This window comes from Oryzias melastigma, linkage group LG8 (assembly GCF_002922805.2).
Source record: "Oryzias melastigma strain HK-1 linkage group LG8, ASM292280v2, whole genome shotgun sequence".
Taxonomy (NCBI): domain Eukaryota; kingdom Metazoa; phylum Chordata; class Actinopteri; order Beloniformes; family Adrianichthyidae; genus Oryzias; species Oryzias melastigma.
In genome coordinates, this window is record NC_050519.1 from 14,378,818 (window position 1) to 14,396,029 (window position 17,212).

General features: G+C 39.1%; 1 protein-coding gene across 1 annotated transcript in view; it reads right to left on the minus strand.

Annotated features, from left to right (window-relative positions):
* Window positions 1–4,686: 4,686 nt before the first annotated feature.
* LOC112146317 (protein phosphatase 1 regulatory subunit 29) overlaps window positions 4,687–17,212 on the minus strand; it is a 97,327-nt gene continuing 84,801 nt past the window's right edge. Inside the window, exons 3-4 of the mRNA XM_024272084.2 lie at window positions 15,216–15,874; window positions 4,687–15,141 (exon numbers count right to left, since the gene is read on the minus strand). Of these exons, the coding sequence (XP_024127852.1) occupies window positions 12,637–15,141; window positions 15,216–15,557 (2,847 nt within the window). The 5' untranslated portion in view covers window positions 15,558–15,874 and the 3' untranslated portion in view covers window positions 4,687–12,636. The remainder of the gene's footprint in view (window positions 15,142–15,215; window positions 15,875–17,212) is intronic.

Genomic DNA, 17,212 nt, shown 5'->3' on the forward strand with positions numbered 1-17,212 from the left:
CGTAAAATATATAACAAGTCAGTGTGTCTTCCAGAAAACAACAAGGTGGATGCTACAGACAGACCATAGCAAGAGACACACAAATATACACAGAATTTGCACACTGGTCTTACCTCAACTTGTACATAAAACCCTTACGCCTCTCCCTCGGTACACAAATCTTTTGTGACTTTTGTTCAAAAGTTCTCTTCATCACCTTTTAGCTTTAGAAGTCTTTTGATCTCAATGGAGGTGCATTAGTCTAGCATTGGTCATGTATTATTTATTACATGTCGTTTTGATTGAAAGTCCAATTTAGAGATGTTTTGGAGCTGAGATATTACACTTCTATTTTTTCAGCCATTCTGACTATAAAATAAAATAGCAGCTTCCTGTTGAATTTATAAGCAATCACCAAATATGAGCTCACAAACGCCCCCTATGTTTGGTGCAGAGTTACTGCCCACCTCACCTCATGTCTTCACTGTGCAGCTTTATGCCAAATCTGAACACTAGATAAGAGATAGACATCAATAAAATCCATTAGGTGTTATATGGAAATGTAGGATGAAAATGTTTAGAATAAAACTTTATAACACATTACGTTGGGATGTAATGTGAGGCAGAGCTCAGTGCTGCTTCACCTCACAGTCTATGCTGTAATTGAACAGGAAATACACGAAATTAAGCAATTTTTTATTAATATAATCATTATCAAAGTGTTTGAATTATACATATGATGCATTAATAGCACAAATGAGTGGACAAATATTTATTTTAGCATCAGTACAGTAATCCCCCCCTTATTCACAGGGGTTGGGGACTGCGCGAATGTCCGCCGCCCCTGTCTCACCCACAACTCCTGCGGCCGAATAATGTCCGTTACCGATCCATACTCATCAAAAACATTTCTGATCATGCTTTGTAAAACATTCATTAAAAAACATTGGAGTACTTTTCCAATTCTGAGCAAAAGACTGTTACAGCGTACATTATGATGCAGATGAGAAGTGTCACTCGTTTTGTCTGTGCCTGTAAACCAGGCAGGAGTGTGTGCGTCTTCCTTCATTAAATAATTAACACCTGCTCTGAATGATAATTATCCTCCGCAATTATCTTCTTTAGCATGTCAGAACTTTTATTGGCCACTTCTGAGTCAGCTGATGCCATTTCTCCATGCAGGGGCCAGGGAAGAGGAGGGGCTAACTGCGACAACCCATTGTTTTGCATTAGTGATTTGGCAGAGTTTTTACGCCGGATGCCCTTCCTGACGCAACCCTGTACTTGACGGGCACATCACCTCCTACAAATATAAAAAATTCATACAAGCGTCTTGAGTTGTCAGAGAACCGGAAGAGTCCTGTGACTGAAAAAAATCTGCGAATAAGTAAAACCGCGAATAAAGAAACACGAAAACACAAGGGAACAGTCTATACATCTCATGATGGCAGTTGAGTACGATGAGAGGTGAGGCACCGCCTGAGTAGGTTAAGTTAAATAGGAAATTTGTGTCTAAATGGGAATTTTTCAATAGCTGTCTTTCCATTGACTATGAAATTACACAAATTAGATTTGGGATAATAAATTTGACAAATGGAAACACGAAAAATTTGGAAAAACTTGCATGTAATGCAAAAAAGTTTTTGCATTTGCAGAAAGTGGTTTGAGGCATATCAAAATAGACATATTTTCCAAAATTGCTGCATCCGTAGCCATTCCTGTTAGCTTGCCGCTGAATAAGATGCCAACATCTCCTTTGATAGATGATGATGAGCACTAATGCTGTGACAGAAATCTGAATGCATCTGCTGTAAATCAAAGTATTGTTTACATCTATCGCCATATTTTTGAAGGACTTTTGACATGAGTTAGTTTGTGTTTATTCGCATAATTATGATGTAATGTAATTGTGCTTTTTCGGCATTTCTAGAATATAAGAAAAAAACATGGTAGGAAAACCATACCATTGCCTACTCTTTATTTAAACATCCAGTGGGAAGACCTGTTGAATTCTCTTCACAAACAATAATAAAAGAGAATTTTACTTCAGAATCTTTGTCTGCAAATCAGTAACGTTGCATTTTTTTTACACGTCTGTTAATCGTGCATGCACAGGGCCAAGCACACCTCTTTCTGTTCTGTTTTGTGGGCTATATGGAACATCTAACCCCCAAATCTGCAACAGCCTGCCCCCGTCTGAATGCTTAGCAGGGGATGATTCACCAATCCCCATAAATATGTGTGGTGAGCAGAAGGCTGCATAATCAGATCCATCCATCTATATTTTTATCCCCATGTCATCCTGTTCAGGGTCAGAGGGCTGGAGCCCGCAGTGCATCAGTCCTTCACACAAACATGACAAAGAGCTGGACGTTCACACACACCAATGAGACCATTTGTCCAGAGAAAAATGCTGGGAGAAAATCCACAGAGGGTAGTTGACAATATTTCCCTTTTTCTATTTTTGGGGGGTGGACTGGGGGGTCCTCTTGTTTCTTTTGAGTAGTAAAGCCCAGGCAATAGAGGGCAGCACTCACCTGACCAAACCTCTTACAATTCAGTCATTCTAGCTGAAGGTCCGACTGTTGAGACCAGCAGATGATGTTCAGGTGGGTTGTATGTCAGTCACACCATGACTCAGGTAGAAGGAGGTCTCTACAATGTTCTGGTTTCCTGAGACCATTTTTCAATTCATCTTAATTTCTTAAGGAAAGTTTCTCCTAAAGATTAATTTTTCTTTTTAAGTGTTAAAAATGCCAAAGAAAACTGAAACACGTTTTAAAGCTCAGATAATCCCTACCTGTAAAACATCTGCATCATCTTTGTTCCATTTATATTAGTGCCATAAAGCAGACTCTTACTAAATATTTTATGTTTGATTTAACTTTTTTTACACAGACGTTTTTTGCATTAACACAGAAGTTTGATGTCAGAATGAAAAAACAGTAAATAAATCTTAATCCTTTCTTCTTGATAAACAAAATGTTCAGTTTTTTTTTTTTTTTCCCCAAAGACTAATTATAAGAAAAGCTTTGATAATTACACAGATTTAGACTGTGGTTGTAAGAAACAAATTATTTTTGAGTAATTTATAAATCAGTGGTATTTAGAAAACTGACTATCAATTATTAGTCACAAGGCATACACACACACACATAAACAGAATTAACAATTGTTTTACTTTTTTTTTCCATTAGTAAACAGTTTAATTAGAAGATGCTAAAAATGTGTAACTGTCCATTCAATAAACAGTGAGCATTCAGAACTATTGGCTTGTAATTTGATGTTCAAGTTTCTATTTAGTTTCTCCTGATTTTAAAATGTTCACTTAAAAAAATAACTGTCAACTTTGTTGTTTTACTATTTAAGTACATCAAGGAATTGGATGTAATCCACAAAAGATTTTTAAGATTTTATGGAAGCCACCATTTTGATTTGAGCAGTAAAATCCCTTCTACTGCCCCTAGTGGCCGGATGTTGCACTGCAGGTCAGAAAACAAGAATCGAATTATATTCAATGGGATTAAAGTAAAGTAGCCTAATGATCATGCTAATGAGATAGGAGTCTCAGAAATCTATGTATCAAATATGATAAAATGGTTATATGGGGTTAATATTGCATAAACCTTCTGGTCAAACCATTGACTGTATATAGAACTGGAGAGAGCGACTGTAATGTCATCCATAGAGAATGTCTTACTTCCAGCTCCAGCAAAATGAATCCAATTCAGTCTCCATTTTTCTGTGTTATGGGTGGCGTCATTTTGAACCAGAAGACAGTGATTGGTCCGAGTCGGTATAAGCCACGTTTCTATGGCAACTACAGTCGCCAATCATGAGTCAGCTTGTTTAAAGTCCACAACCGCTTCCACTGAAAGCAGCTCAGGAAAATTTGTCAAACACTCAAGGTGGAGCCAGCAGGAACCAAATCTTTTTATTGAGGCATCTGATTGGTCAGTTTATGACTTGAATAACATGCAAAGAAGAAAAAAATATCATGAAAAAATTTTGGATTAGAGATAAGGGATCAAAGCTAGGGTGGTTATTCTGACATATAGAATTACTGAGTAATAGCAGTTTATTTATCAGTGGAAGTCTATAGGATTTTGGCTTCTTGAAGCCAGCAAGTACTTCTTATTTGGTACCTGAGGGGACAGGGGCCACTCAGTCCAGTTCCTATATACAGTCAGTGGGTCCAACCCAAACCTGGAAAATCTGTTAAAAATAAGAAATAAATGACCACCATAACCAATTAATTTTTTTTTCTTTGTTGTTTAAAGATGTTTTGCACTTTGTGACCCCTAGTTTGTCATTATTTTACCACAAAACCCAGTTTATGCTTTGGCAAACAAATATCAATCTATTATTTAGTTGTTCTTATTTTTCCTGCTTTTTAAACTCCTTTTTTTTTACAGATACAATCAATAATTTTGTTTTCCAAAGCATCCAAGGATCGCTTCAGCAAACCTGACAGCTGCAGGGAATTCTTCAATCCCTGAAGACTCTGGGTGTGCTCCTCACTACTGGTGAGAAAGAGTTCTCCTGCTTTGTTTTTCTCCTTTCATTGACTTGTGTTTGAGGGTTCTAAAGGTGAAACGATGTGATGTTTCTCTCAGGATTTATCACCTGTATGTCCTGAGCTGTATTCAATTTTTTAAAGCAATTCTACTAAGACATCAAGAACCGTGAATAAAAAGAGATCTCAAGCACAACACTTTTGTGATTTTTATTAAAAAATGTATTGCAAATATATAAATTGATCTTTTGTACAGAAAACTCAAAGGGAAAAATGTCAGCAAAAGCAACCGACTGACAGAGAAACGCAGAAAGCCGAGATTTGTCTGCACCCATCCGAACCTTTGCCTTGGTTTTTTTTTTTCACTTTTGGTCTCACATGTGACCGGATGAAACCAGAGGGGCAAGTCAATTTCCATCTGAAGAGAGCACAACTGCAGCACATTGGATTTCACGCAACAGTGATCATTCCAGCTGTTTTCACAGACACAAACTTGTCACATGAAGTTTCTGCATTGTACGCGATCAACATAAATGATGAATTATTTTGTTGCTGCGAGGCCAAGACAGAATTAGCATATGATTAAATCAGCCAGTAATCTTATTACTTCAGTAAGTCACGACATCCCCCTTCTTGGTGGCATTTTAAAAAAAGTGCAACCATGTTGCTAAGCTGTCTGGTTTGAGATCCCATCATCAAGCTCTAAAACGAACAAGGAATTACATTGAGTTTTAAGACTTTCCAACCAATACTTAAGAGGGCAGAAAATACTCCCAGTGACCTAACTGAAAGGTGTGTAGATCTGAAGCTGTGGGACTTTTAAAAGGTTCTCCAGCCCTGGAGACACAAAACCTCTAAATTAAAGATTAGCCTGCAGAGCTATATGTTATACTTGCTTTAGCTGATTAAAGGACATTTGTTTCAAAGAGAAATTTAAAGACTAGGAGCTTTTTATAGCACAGCTCTGTTGACAGCATGATGAACTGACCTTGCTCAGAGGTTAATACATTTTATTTTCTCTTTGTAAGTGACAAAGGAGACATCCTTCAGCCGTGGCAAAGGCTTGTACCACAAATAACGTATTTGGGAAGTCAGAGAATTATCATAGCAAATATTTACATGACTTTGACTTGTGGCTTGTATTATAAAATACTCAAATGGAAAAAGTAATTTGTCAGTCATGCTGTTGAAATGGATACATATTGTAAACCTGGTTTAACTCCTTAGTCATCTTGAAATTCGTTTTGTCTCCTCTGTTCTGGGTCAATATTCAGATTTAATTCTCTATATTTGATTTTCATGTATCATTTTTTACTACACTAAAAGGGATACTTAAAAATCTTAATTATTATATGGAGAGCTTTATATGTAGATTAATTCTGGTTGTGTTAACGGATGTGAAGTGTATTTGAGAGGTACATGGCACCGTAGTGCGGACTTATCTCTGACTTTTATTTCGCCCTTATAGTTCGGTGTGCCTCATGTATAAGTTAGAAAAAAGACCATGTATTGATGATATAATCTGGTGTGCCCTATAATGCAGAAAACATGGTTGTTAAAAGACAGTTTCTTGCCTCCACAATGGCATTTCCAGCTCAGTTCAATTTAATGTGACAAGAGTGGATTGAAAGACATGATAAAAAGGCTCATTTAGAAGTGGGAACAAATGAGGTGAATTTAGTTGAGGGGAAAAAGCCAGCAGGTTGTAAGACACGAGGAGGATGAATGACAATCGCTCATTTAGCTAACAGCAAGTGGCTGGAAACTTAGAGCTGATGCTGCATTCATTTACAACAGACCTCAAACTGATTGATAGATTAGAATTTCGTAAATCGAGATTGGGAACTGAGTGTGGCCCTGCTTCTCCTTAGATCACTCCTCTTGTGTGGTTATGTGATTTTAATCAAATGGAAGTGACTGCACAAGCTGTGGTTTGGGGCGCGCCTTGAGCCACGATAGCAGCTTCTTGCATCTGTCACATAATATAATCTATGTAAACTTGTATGAAAAGAGATGTAAGCCACCACCAGCTTCAAACATTCGGCCCCTTTTTTGCACCGCACTTTACCGCCAGCTGCGGCGAGAAGAGCAGCGGATGACTGCAGTGTCAGGATGTGACAGAAAAGCAGAAGAAAAGAAAAAAAAAAACAAAGCTGGCAAGAAAATAAGCATCATCCGAGTACACAGAGAAAGAAAGAGCAAAAACCTTGATGTTCAAATGGAATTTACTTGAAAAGACTGCAAATCAGCCCCTGGTGTTTTAGTTTTCAATGAATGTCCACTCATTTTACACAACAATATAGTTTCAGCTTTCAAAAAATACAGGGAATCATGCAAATATAACAACGCCTCTTTTTTTGTTGTACACTAAGTTTAGCTTTCTCTGTTCTTAAACCTGTATAACATAGGGTATATGACTGAAAGTACTAAAGGTCAGACCCTCGATTCCCAGTAAACACCCCCACCCAAACCAAAACAAACTTAAGGAGACATACAACCAACTAAAAATAGAGAAATACACAGACATATCAAGTATAAAACATCCATTGAAGCATTTTTAGTCTTAATAGTACTTTTTTTCCTCTCTCATGTAATTTACAAAATTCACAGATATTTCACAGATTGAAGTCCTTTGTCCCGTCTTTGGAAACTGGATTCAACCAAACCCCTTCTCAACTTGGCTCAATCAAAAAAATGTTCCAACGCTCTTCTGCTCAGAAATCATAATGCATCATGTTTTTGTGTAAATTTACACTCAGAATTTTGGTGAAATATATTTCATCTTTGCTAGAATATCCAATAAGGACACACAGTAAGTATGGTTTTTATCGTATCATATAAGCTCTTAGATCACTATAAAGAAAAAATTTCTAGTTTTTAATAATAGTTAGTTTTTATATAAGATGGTCTAAAATGGCAGACTTTTCATAACAATATCCAAAATGTATAACTATAGAAAAAGAAAAGCCCCAACACTCATTGGTCAACAGGATGAGGAGGGAGGGGTTCTACTTTTTCTCTTTTTAATATTTACTAGCGGATGTCTGCCCTGGACAGCCATGTCAGAGTAGTGCAAATGTTACTTTCACTGCTCTATTCTGATATATGAAAGACTTGGAGTCAAATCATTTCAAACTGTGACTTTTAATGTCTACGGTTTACACTTACTTTGTTGAAAAGGACATCATCCATATGTCACTTCTAAACCCGCGTCCCTGATTGGTCAAAGTTAGTATAACTTTTCTTTCATTGGTCACAAGTTTTGTACGTAGTGCCTGAAAATGGTTGTAGAAACCTTCGTGAAAATGGAAGCCCCGACAAATGTATTTACGCAAATTTACTTTTCATTGGAAGTGGTCGCCTGAACGTGTGAAGATAGTTTTAGTCTCCTGCTGTAAAGGAACACTACACACCTCAAAGCTTTAACTGATCTCTCCTTTTAAAGCTTTTCTTACATAACACATCGATCCTTTTTTCTTAAAAGCAAAATCTGCCTAAAGGCAGTAAAGATATGTTGGCACAAAAACTAAATGCAATTCTCCCTTGAGAGAGCAAAGAAAAAAAATGTCACTTTAGAACTATTCTTACAATCTTCAGGAGAGAAGCAAAGAATAACATTAAGGAGGAGTCGATTCAGATCTGGGGCTTGAGCCCAATAATGAAGACAAGGACCCACAGATGCCTCACACTTGCAGCTTAGCAACCCCATAAAACCACTACCTAATGCGTTCCCAAGAAAAAATAATCAACATTGGCTACTTGGTGAATAACAGGACCTGCAAGTTCTCTTTAAAGGGCAACAATAAGCATCAGCTGATTAGAAATGGCAAAATGTCTTGGGACTTTTTTCCTTGCAGTGAAGCAACATAAAGAAGCTTTTTTTTTCATAAAGGGATTAAACATTAATTGCACAGTGGTTGGCTTTCTCACATCTTGCTTTCCTGTGTCTCAGACAAACAAGAGGGATGGTGCTGCGCAAAGGACCATCCATCTTCAACCAAGCCCCCCTCCAGGGATGCTGGGAAACAGCGTGCTGGGAATGAAGCCGATTCTTTCTCCTTGTTTTAAGTTTGTTTTGTGGGCCATGTTTACATAATCTTATTGCTAATGCTTTGAGGATTTAGTCAACTGATTGTTTTCTGTGCGCCATATTCCACTGACAGTTTATGGAGGAACTGATTTGAAAAACACACACTAAGATGTACGTTTATGAGCAGCACAAAAAGCTGAGAAGCAATTAGTTTCCTGCTGTTAAGAGAAAACAGGTGATGATTGAATTCAGGTCTATGCAGACTTTGTTTTATATTGTTTTATAATTTGTCTTTAAAAGTACATAAAAGACAATTAGTTTCAATCTAGAACTTAACTCCCAGTTGAGAGATTTGCAGTAAATTCAAAGGAATGAACTCTGAGCAGAAGAGCATTGCACCTTTATCACCTGAAAGTTTATTTCCTGAAAATACATTATACATGTAAATAAAAATAGAAAATTTATGACATTAAAAGTCAGTAGGGCTTATTAACAAACAAGTTTTATATACTTTAACTTGATGGGTGTGAATGGTTGCTAAATGCATTCTTTTATTCCTGAATGTTTGCTTTCCACTCCTTCTGAGCAGTGTCCTTTCTGTAAACAGACTGTGGCAGTCGAGAGTGTGGAAAGTTGAGTGCACGATTTCATCCCAGGGTTTAAATGCTATGTAAGCATAACAGCAATATACAGTGTTTGTTTTAGTTAAGGTGGATTTCATTCATTTATCTAAAAAAAAAACATATTTAGAAAAAAAATACAAGAGAAAAATGTTCAGAGGACATAGTAAACACAGCAGCCATGACCTTAACTGATGCAACAACTGAACACTGAATCCAAGAGACGCAACCTCTGAGCATGACCGTCTAGATTTAGCCAGAATCAAAATGAAAGGGACAAATGTGTTTTCTACCGCAAATGCAAAGTAAAATATGCATCTATTAATATGGACTTTTGCATTATTTTGCATATTTTCTCTTTTAAAAAGCATGAATCCACAATAATTAGTAGCACACACACAAAAAAAACAACTGTAAAAGAGAAAACAAAAAGGGAAATAAACACGAGTGATGATTGTGTAAAAGAAAGAAAAGTCAATTTGATAAATGTTTTAGGCAAACCAGCTTGCATGAATGCTAACAGAGCAAATTTTACTTAACGACCTGCTCATGCCACGCTTTTGTTTCATTGGACCTCTGGGAGCAGGGCAGGTATTGGGAAACGTGTTTCGGACAAAAATGTACAGCAAAGGACACTAATTCACATTTTAAGGGCAGTATATCTCTGATGATGGCGAATTTAACTGCAGACACAGTTAACTATCATTAAAGACAAGTAGGTAACCTTCAACCTCACTTGTAATTTAAAAAAAAAACAAAAAAACATAATGAACATGTTTGACATCTGTACATTTGTACATGCCATTAGTATTCTAGTACCGCTCAACCTCAGACAGATGGACAAGTATAAATTTAAGTCAGTTTTTAGGGCATACACAATATATTCTGACAAGGCATGCCAACACCCGCTTACAACGACCATTGTGTACCACAAACATAATCATGAGGCATAAAGTGCAAGCGGACATGCCTGTCACACGTTGGTTAATTAAGTTATCAGTTTTAGACAACGACGGCATTCATTTCCATTACATAACAGACACACTGGCAGTAATCAGAAGAGTCCCCTCCCACTGTGCCCTATTTTGTTTAATAGTAGAGAATGGAAATGATGTGCAACCTCATTAATGAGGTGCGTGTGCAGAAAGGAGGGGGGAAATAACATCACTCATCCAAGCCGAGATGGGAGAACAGAGAAATCTTTTAGATATGGTTTCAAAAAGCAAAAAATGCAACGAAGGAAAACTTTATTAAAACACGAACTTATAACTCTTTGCAAAGAGTTGAAGATGAAAAAAAAATGGGCTGGATAACAATTTATGAGAAAATTGAAATGATTCCAAGACATAAATGCAAGATTTTTCTTGTAAATTTTATCTGTATAGTCAGGATGTGGTTATTATTCAACATATTTTTTAGAATCAATATAAATAACTACAAATGAAAGAGCTCAATATTCAATAAAGTAGAAAATGTTAAGCTAAATAAAGAAAATGTAACTGCCAGTAATAGTTTGACTTCTGCAATACTTATTGACAAAAACCCCTTCAGCAAACGCAGAACCTCATCTGTTCTTGCTTAGATAAAAACAGAAATAATTTCATATTCCTCACGTTTAGAGATAAGATACAATCTTTATCGAGGTAAAAACATTAACTGTGCGCTAAAGGAGGTTGATTGCTCTCTGTACTTTCTTTAAACCACAAAGACAATTGAATTGAAAGCAAGAACATGTCTTTCAGGAATGTGGTTAAAGTGGCCTTTTTATATCTTTTTCCACTAAGAAAAAAAAAATATTTGATTTAAGTCTTATTACTCATCAGCTCCTTATGATTTATTTTATGCTCCACACCCCATTTTCTCTTTTTTTGCTTTGATTAAACAAATTCCTCTGGCTCAAAATCTAACATACTGTAATTGCTAAACGCTTAAATTCTTCACAATTACCAGTTTTACCGTGGCGCTCACAACTACTGTGTCATCGAAACCCATTTTTGTACACACGTGAACTTCAAATGTAAGCAGGGTACAACAGGAAACATCTCAGATCAAACAACCTTAAAGCTTGAGATGAAGCATGGCACTAATTAAACGGGTCAGTGGGATCGCTTGAAAGAGTATTTAATTACACTATTGGCATTTGTTCCCTGTAGAGAATATGAAACCCACAAACACTAACAAGAACAAAAAGAAGGGTTACACTTGAGAACAAGGGCCACATTTTACCCCGTACTTACTTCATCAATATGGCAATTTATATATTGTTTACACGGATGTGTGAAAATGTAGGAACAAAGAAGTGGAAAAACTGAAGGATACAGGGGAATACATAGAGAAAATCTAGATCGTTGTTCTTTTATACTCTGTAACTACTTCTCAATTATGGGGTACCAGCCTATAAAATGACAGGGTAATAATGCAGGTCATGAAAGACAATTCTACCCTGCAGAAAATCTTACTGTCTAATCGTTATTGGAGTTGGAAAGTATTTAGGCTCACAGCAGCTGTTTCAACTTGACAGTTGGGGGTGTGGTCTCTAATGATTTCAATGAACATGATCAGTACTCCCATGAAATACAGAACATCTGATTCTGCTAAAATGTACCCATAAATGGGAGAAATTACTAAGTTGTTCTATATTTAAAAGCTTTCTTCAAAGATTTACCTACAATAATTAATGCCTGTATGGTTATGGATATCTCAAACGTGAAAATATTCAATCTAAGTTAGTTACTTCTTTTAATAACACTATTTTTAAATTGTCATTCTATAGACGGTACCCTATAATTATGAGAAAGCTACCCAATAGTTAGGAAATATCTTTAAATGGTAAATTCTACACTGCTTGAAGACCCAGTCCCATTCATCCATGATACTGGCTCCACTACCATACACTGGTGGCAATAACAACCAGGAACAATTGGGGATCAGTGTCTAGCCCAAGCACACTTTGACTCATGGTGGGACCAAACCTGCAATCTTCCTATCACAGGTCGATCACTTTACCTCTGCACCACGGCCACCCCTCTGCCATAACCTAGATTTTCAGTATTCATCCTGTCATCCTTTAGGTTGTCCATCTATTGTACAAACAATGCTTGTACATATAAGTACATTTCAAATTTCAGGAAAAAATGCTCGCATTCCTACACATTTATTGCAGGGTAGAAGGTGGCCTTTATTCTGAAGTATTTCCAAAAGAATTGCTACCATGAAGTGTGAAGTTAAAACACTGTTATGACTCTCTGATCCCAGGCACAGTTTCACAGTACTATCTTTTAGCACAATATCTTATACAGCTAGCATGCCAAAGAAAACAAACAAATGAAATTATAAAACAAAAAAGAAAGAAAGAAAAAACAAAAGGCCATATTTTTTGTCTTACATTTTCTCTTCCTGCAGTGTTCAAGTACTCTCTGTTGCCCACAGGCTGATCAGAAAAGGAAGTACCCACACTTTTTTTTTAACACTTCTCATCTTTTTGTTCTCAGTCACAGTTTCTGCTGAGCAGATACACCCTTCCAATAATCAAGGATGTCATGCAGGTCCTCACCTTTAGCGAACTGCACCTTTTTTCGAAGAGCGTTTCCAGCTGTCACATAACAGGCCTCGTCTCTCGGGCCTTTTCGGTATGGACGAAAACGCTCCCAGATCCTCAGTGAGCTCTCTGAGGAGTACTCTGGGCTGGAGGAGTATCCAGAGTAACTGGAGTGGTGGCGAGCAGGCGAAAGCTGGGAATAGGAGGCTGCGTCTCTGCGGGAACGCGTCAGGGGTTTGAGGAACGAAACTCTCTGAGCTGGGGAGCCCTGGTGGGACCCTTGGTAGTAGAGAGCTGGGACGGAGTGGCGGTGCTCCGAGCAGTGGTAGTCCTGCTGCACGTCCAGCTGCTGTTGTTGCTGCTGCTGCTGCTGCAGTTGTTGTTGTTGATGGTAGTGGTGAGACTTCTGGCTGTCCTGATGCTGAGCACCAACACCACCACTGTCGCAACCACCACCCCCTCCACCACAGCTCCCAGTCCCCACTAAGGGCAGCCTATCCAGGGGTTCCCTGCAGCCCACGGGACTGGCTCGGTCTTGGTACTGTTGTTGCTGTTGATTACAGCCGTCTGGACTTCTTGGTTCAGGAACGTCCAGGCTGTAGACTCTCGACGTTCCACGTTCTCTGTCCCGACCAGTGGAGCCACAAGAGGTGGTGCTGCTCTGCTTCTTCACAGCATTTACAATAACCACTGCTGCGTCCGCACTCATTTGCCTTTGTACTGGACGAGCAGCAGTGGCTGGAGGTGGGTGCCTGTATGGGGGACTAAGAACAAAACCTCCACCACTTATTCCTGGTCGCTCAGAAAGTGGGGCATTCAAGGCAGGGAGTGGAGGAGGAGGGGGGATTTTGTTTGCAGCAATGACCTGACATGTCTCTGTCACACCTGGTGACAGAGGAATCAGGCTGGGAGTGAGGGAAGATGTGCTTGTAGGTGGAGGGGAAGTGGGACTAGTGGAGCCTGTGTGATTAGCAGAGGCACCCGAAGATGCAACTGCTGCTGCATCCAGTTTCAGTGCGTCAATGCAGTTGTTAATGATCTGGTTCACCTTGTCTACCTCCATTGCAATCGTTGAGATCTCTGAGGCGGAACCATGTCCATCATCATCAGAGTCTTCTCCAGGATCAGTCCCGTCCTCATCTCTCAAGTCATCCCCTCTCATGCCAAGATGTCCACCATCTCCCATTCTCTCCCGTCCACCTCCTGCACTTCTCACATCCATGTAGTTTCCTTTGCTTGTGGCCAGGGCTTCAGAGAAGGCGGTCGCCATCTTTTCCACTTGAGGGATAGATGAAAGCCTGGAGGAGGTGGTGTTGGCCGAGTGGAGCATTCCTGAGCTAGAGGATGTTGACAGTTTTCCCCCGTGGTGGTGCTGATATTGATGATGTTCTCTGGATTGCTCCTGAAGCTTGTGGACGGCTGATGGATCATTTGCCACGGCTGCCGCAACCTCTGGCCCATAGCGCATTTCTAAGATCGTTTTCTTAACACAGATGGACTTCTTCTTTTCATCGTGCATTCGCTTCTTTCGAAGACAATAGTAGACAATTCCTAAAACAATGAGCATCCCAAAAAGGCAGCCAACAATGGTCATGATGTAGTGAGTAGTGGTGGAGGGGAGAACATCCTGGCTTTGTCCTTTGGTGGTGAAATTGAGGCAGGTGTGGTTATAACGCTGAGATTTGCTGATGGATGCTACACAAAAGGTGTAATTGTTGTGAGGCTTGAGCTTGTTGAGAGTGATCCTCTCCTTTGTGTTCTTCAGATTCATCACATCAGAAACAAATGTTTGGTTGTATTGTGTTAGAATGTACATTTTGCTGTAAGGCCGTGGAATCTTCACAACAAGAGACGCCGATGACAAAGTGACATGCTCGAGTATGATTTTGGGACTGAGGTTGTTCTCTGCAGATGACGAGGAAGTGGTAGGTTGGTGGTAGGGCCCCACGCCACCAAACATTTCTGACCCAATCCCAGATGGGCCCTCCAGATCAGGGGGCAAAGACGTCATGCCGCCAATCATCACACCATCTCGGCAGTGATGGTACAGTATGTTTTTGGCATTCCGAAGGGCATGGCCAGAAGCAACGGGGCTGAGTAAGGGATAGCCAAACATTTCCCGCGGTGTCTCACACTGGAGGCGGTCATAAGTGTGTGACACATTGTTAAAGAACTCCAACCAGGTGAGGAAGCTGTAGAGATCACAACCGCAGTGGAATGGATTTGCTGCCAGTTCACACACCATTAGTCGATTTAGAACTGTGAATGTGGAGGGGTCAATTCGTGTAAGTTTGTTGGATGACAAGTCAATGCTGCTGAGGCTGGGGCACTCCCAGAATGCATTGTTGGCAATCACCTCAATGAGGTTATGCTGCAGGAAAAGACACTGAAGGCGGCCAAGTCCTCTCATCATACCCTCAGTTAAGTTGGTCAACTTATTGTAGCCCAGCTGAAGGACCTGATGAAAACAAAAAGCATTAAGATACCTTACAAGTATGACAAAAAAAGCTTAAAGATTTAATGTCTTATCACCTGGAGATTTGCTTGTCCTGCAAAGGCGCCATCCTCTATATAGCTGATTTCATTCTTCGTGAGGTTGAGGTCCGTCAAATTGGTAAAGCGATACATGGAGCTGAAAAGCACAGCTTTCAGCTTGTTCTCGTTCAGTCTCAGGTCATGCACCGTGTTGTTGATGTGTTGGGGTATAGTCTCATAGGGCGGCTGGTTCTGACTGCATATAGCCAGCCAAACATAGCCTTTGTCCCCTTCAATGAGCCAGCAGTCCCCTCTGACCATGTTGGGGAAATTGGACAACAATAAGAGGGAGGGGAGAATGAGAGGGAGGAGGGTGGGGACGGGAGAAGCACTTTGCATGATGGCGGTGAAAAGAAACACAGAGAAGGAAAGCCTTAATCAGGGAAAAAATATGTGAGGGGCATATGGGGAAAGAGGATGTGTATTTGGGGAGAAAGGGAGACAAGAATAGATGCAAGAAAAAATAAACTTAAGTGGGGATTGGTTGGGTTGGGCCTGGAGAAGGGGATGAAAGCTTCACAATGCCAATATCTGCATTATGGTGATTAGTAGAGGACCCATGCTATTTCATCTTTGTTCAAACTGGAAGGCGAGTGGACTTGCAACTTGTCTTCATGCTCTCTCTGATTGTGGAATGGAGCAGCCTTCAGGATGGCCTGCAAACAAAAAGCAGAGGGAAGGAAATGTTAAGAGTAATACATACTGTATAAAAGTGACTATATGAATTATGTAAAAGAAAAAAAACACTAGAAAAGACACACGTTTTTTCCCTTTAGGTGTATAGAGCATGTTGATAGAAGCAGAAATTCAACACTGCATTATCTAAGAAGTCACTCATGGGTCAGGTAAATATTTTTTTTCACTAAACTTTTACCACAGTGGATTACAAAACACATGATTCAACTGTAGAGTTTTTAAGCTTTGGCTTATACAGGCTAGGCCATTTGTATTTGCCAATAAGTCCTTTGTTGCTTTTTTTAGAACCAAAAAGCTGCAATAATCATCAAAATGCTGACAGCACTTTGTCTCTACAGTCAGTCCCCGATGACATAATCTTGCCAAAACTCAGCCTCTAACCCATGTGCATAGAATTTGAATAGCGGTTAAGCATTTACATATGGTCAGGATTAAATGCCTGTCTTATCGTGAGGGTTATTGTCCCCCTTGCTTGCTCTTCAGCTCAAAAATAACACATTTGTAATTACATGGACTCTGCACAAATGTGCACATCATAACTGACTCGTGTTCAAAGAGAAATGTATGAGTGGAATGTATTGCTCTCCTTCCATGGAACCGTTTTTTTTTTTTTTTCCAGAATGTTGTATGCAAAGATCATTGACTGTAGGTCTGCATTTTATCAAAGCTGCATAGGAGTCACATCTCTGCTCTGAAGGCAAAGGAAAATGCCATTCTTGTGCTCCAATTTCAGACCAATTTCGATTCTATCAAAAAGATGAACTCATTACAGTTAATTCTGGTTCATGATCCCCAGAGGTGCAAAGAAAAAAAAGAAGTCCCATCTCCTCTTTCAGTCTATGAACTACTGCTAAAGCCTGTCATATGAGATTCTTGTATAAATTTAACACATTAGCACACAAACATGGGAATGTAGAACCTCAAGGCAAACAAAATGTAACACAGGTAGTTGTGAGAATGTATAGTTTCATGGCAACATGTAAGTTAAAGTCAGTTAATACAATTAGCTTCTTTGTGTTGGAGTTCCTGAGGATGTTGAGGGTATTAAAGCCGTTCAAAAAAGTAACTGTACATTATATAAGAAGTTTGTAGAAAATTCTTGAAAATGTAAAATATCACTGTAGCACATACTTCCTCTCAAACATGTGTCTATTTGTACTATTTTAGTATTTGCACCCCTGTTCTATGATTTTCTAACGAAGGCCTCGTCATTCTGTTTTCAATAGTAGTTTAAAGTCCCACTCTGATCCTCTTTTAACCAATTTAAAAGCGATCATAGTGGTCGATTAATTTTATTT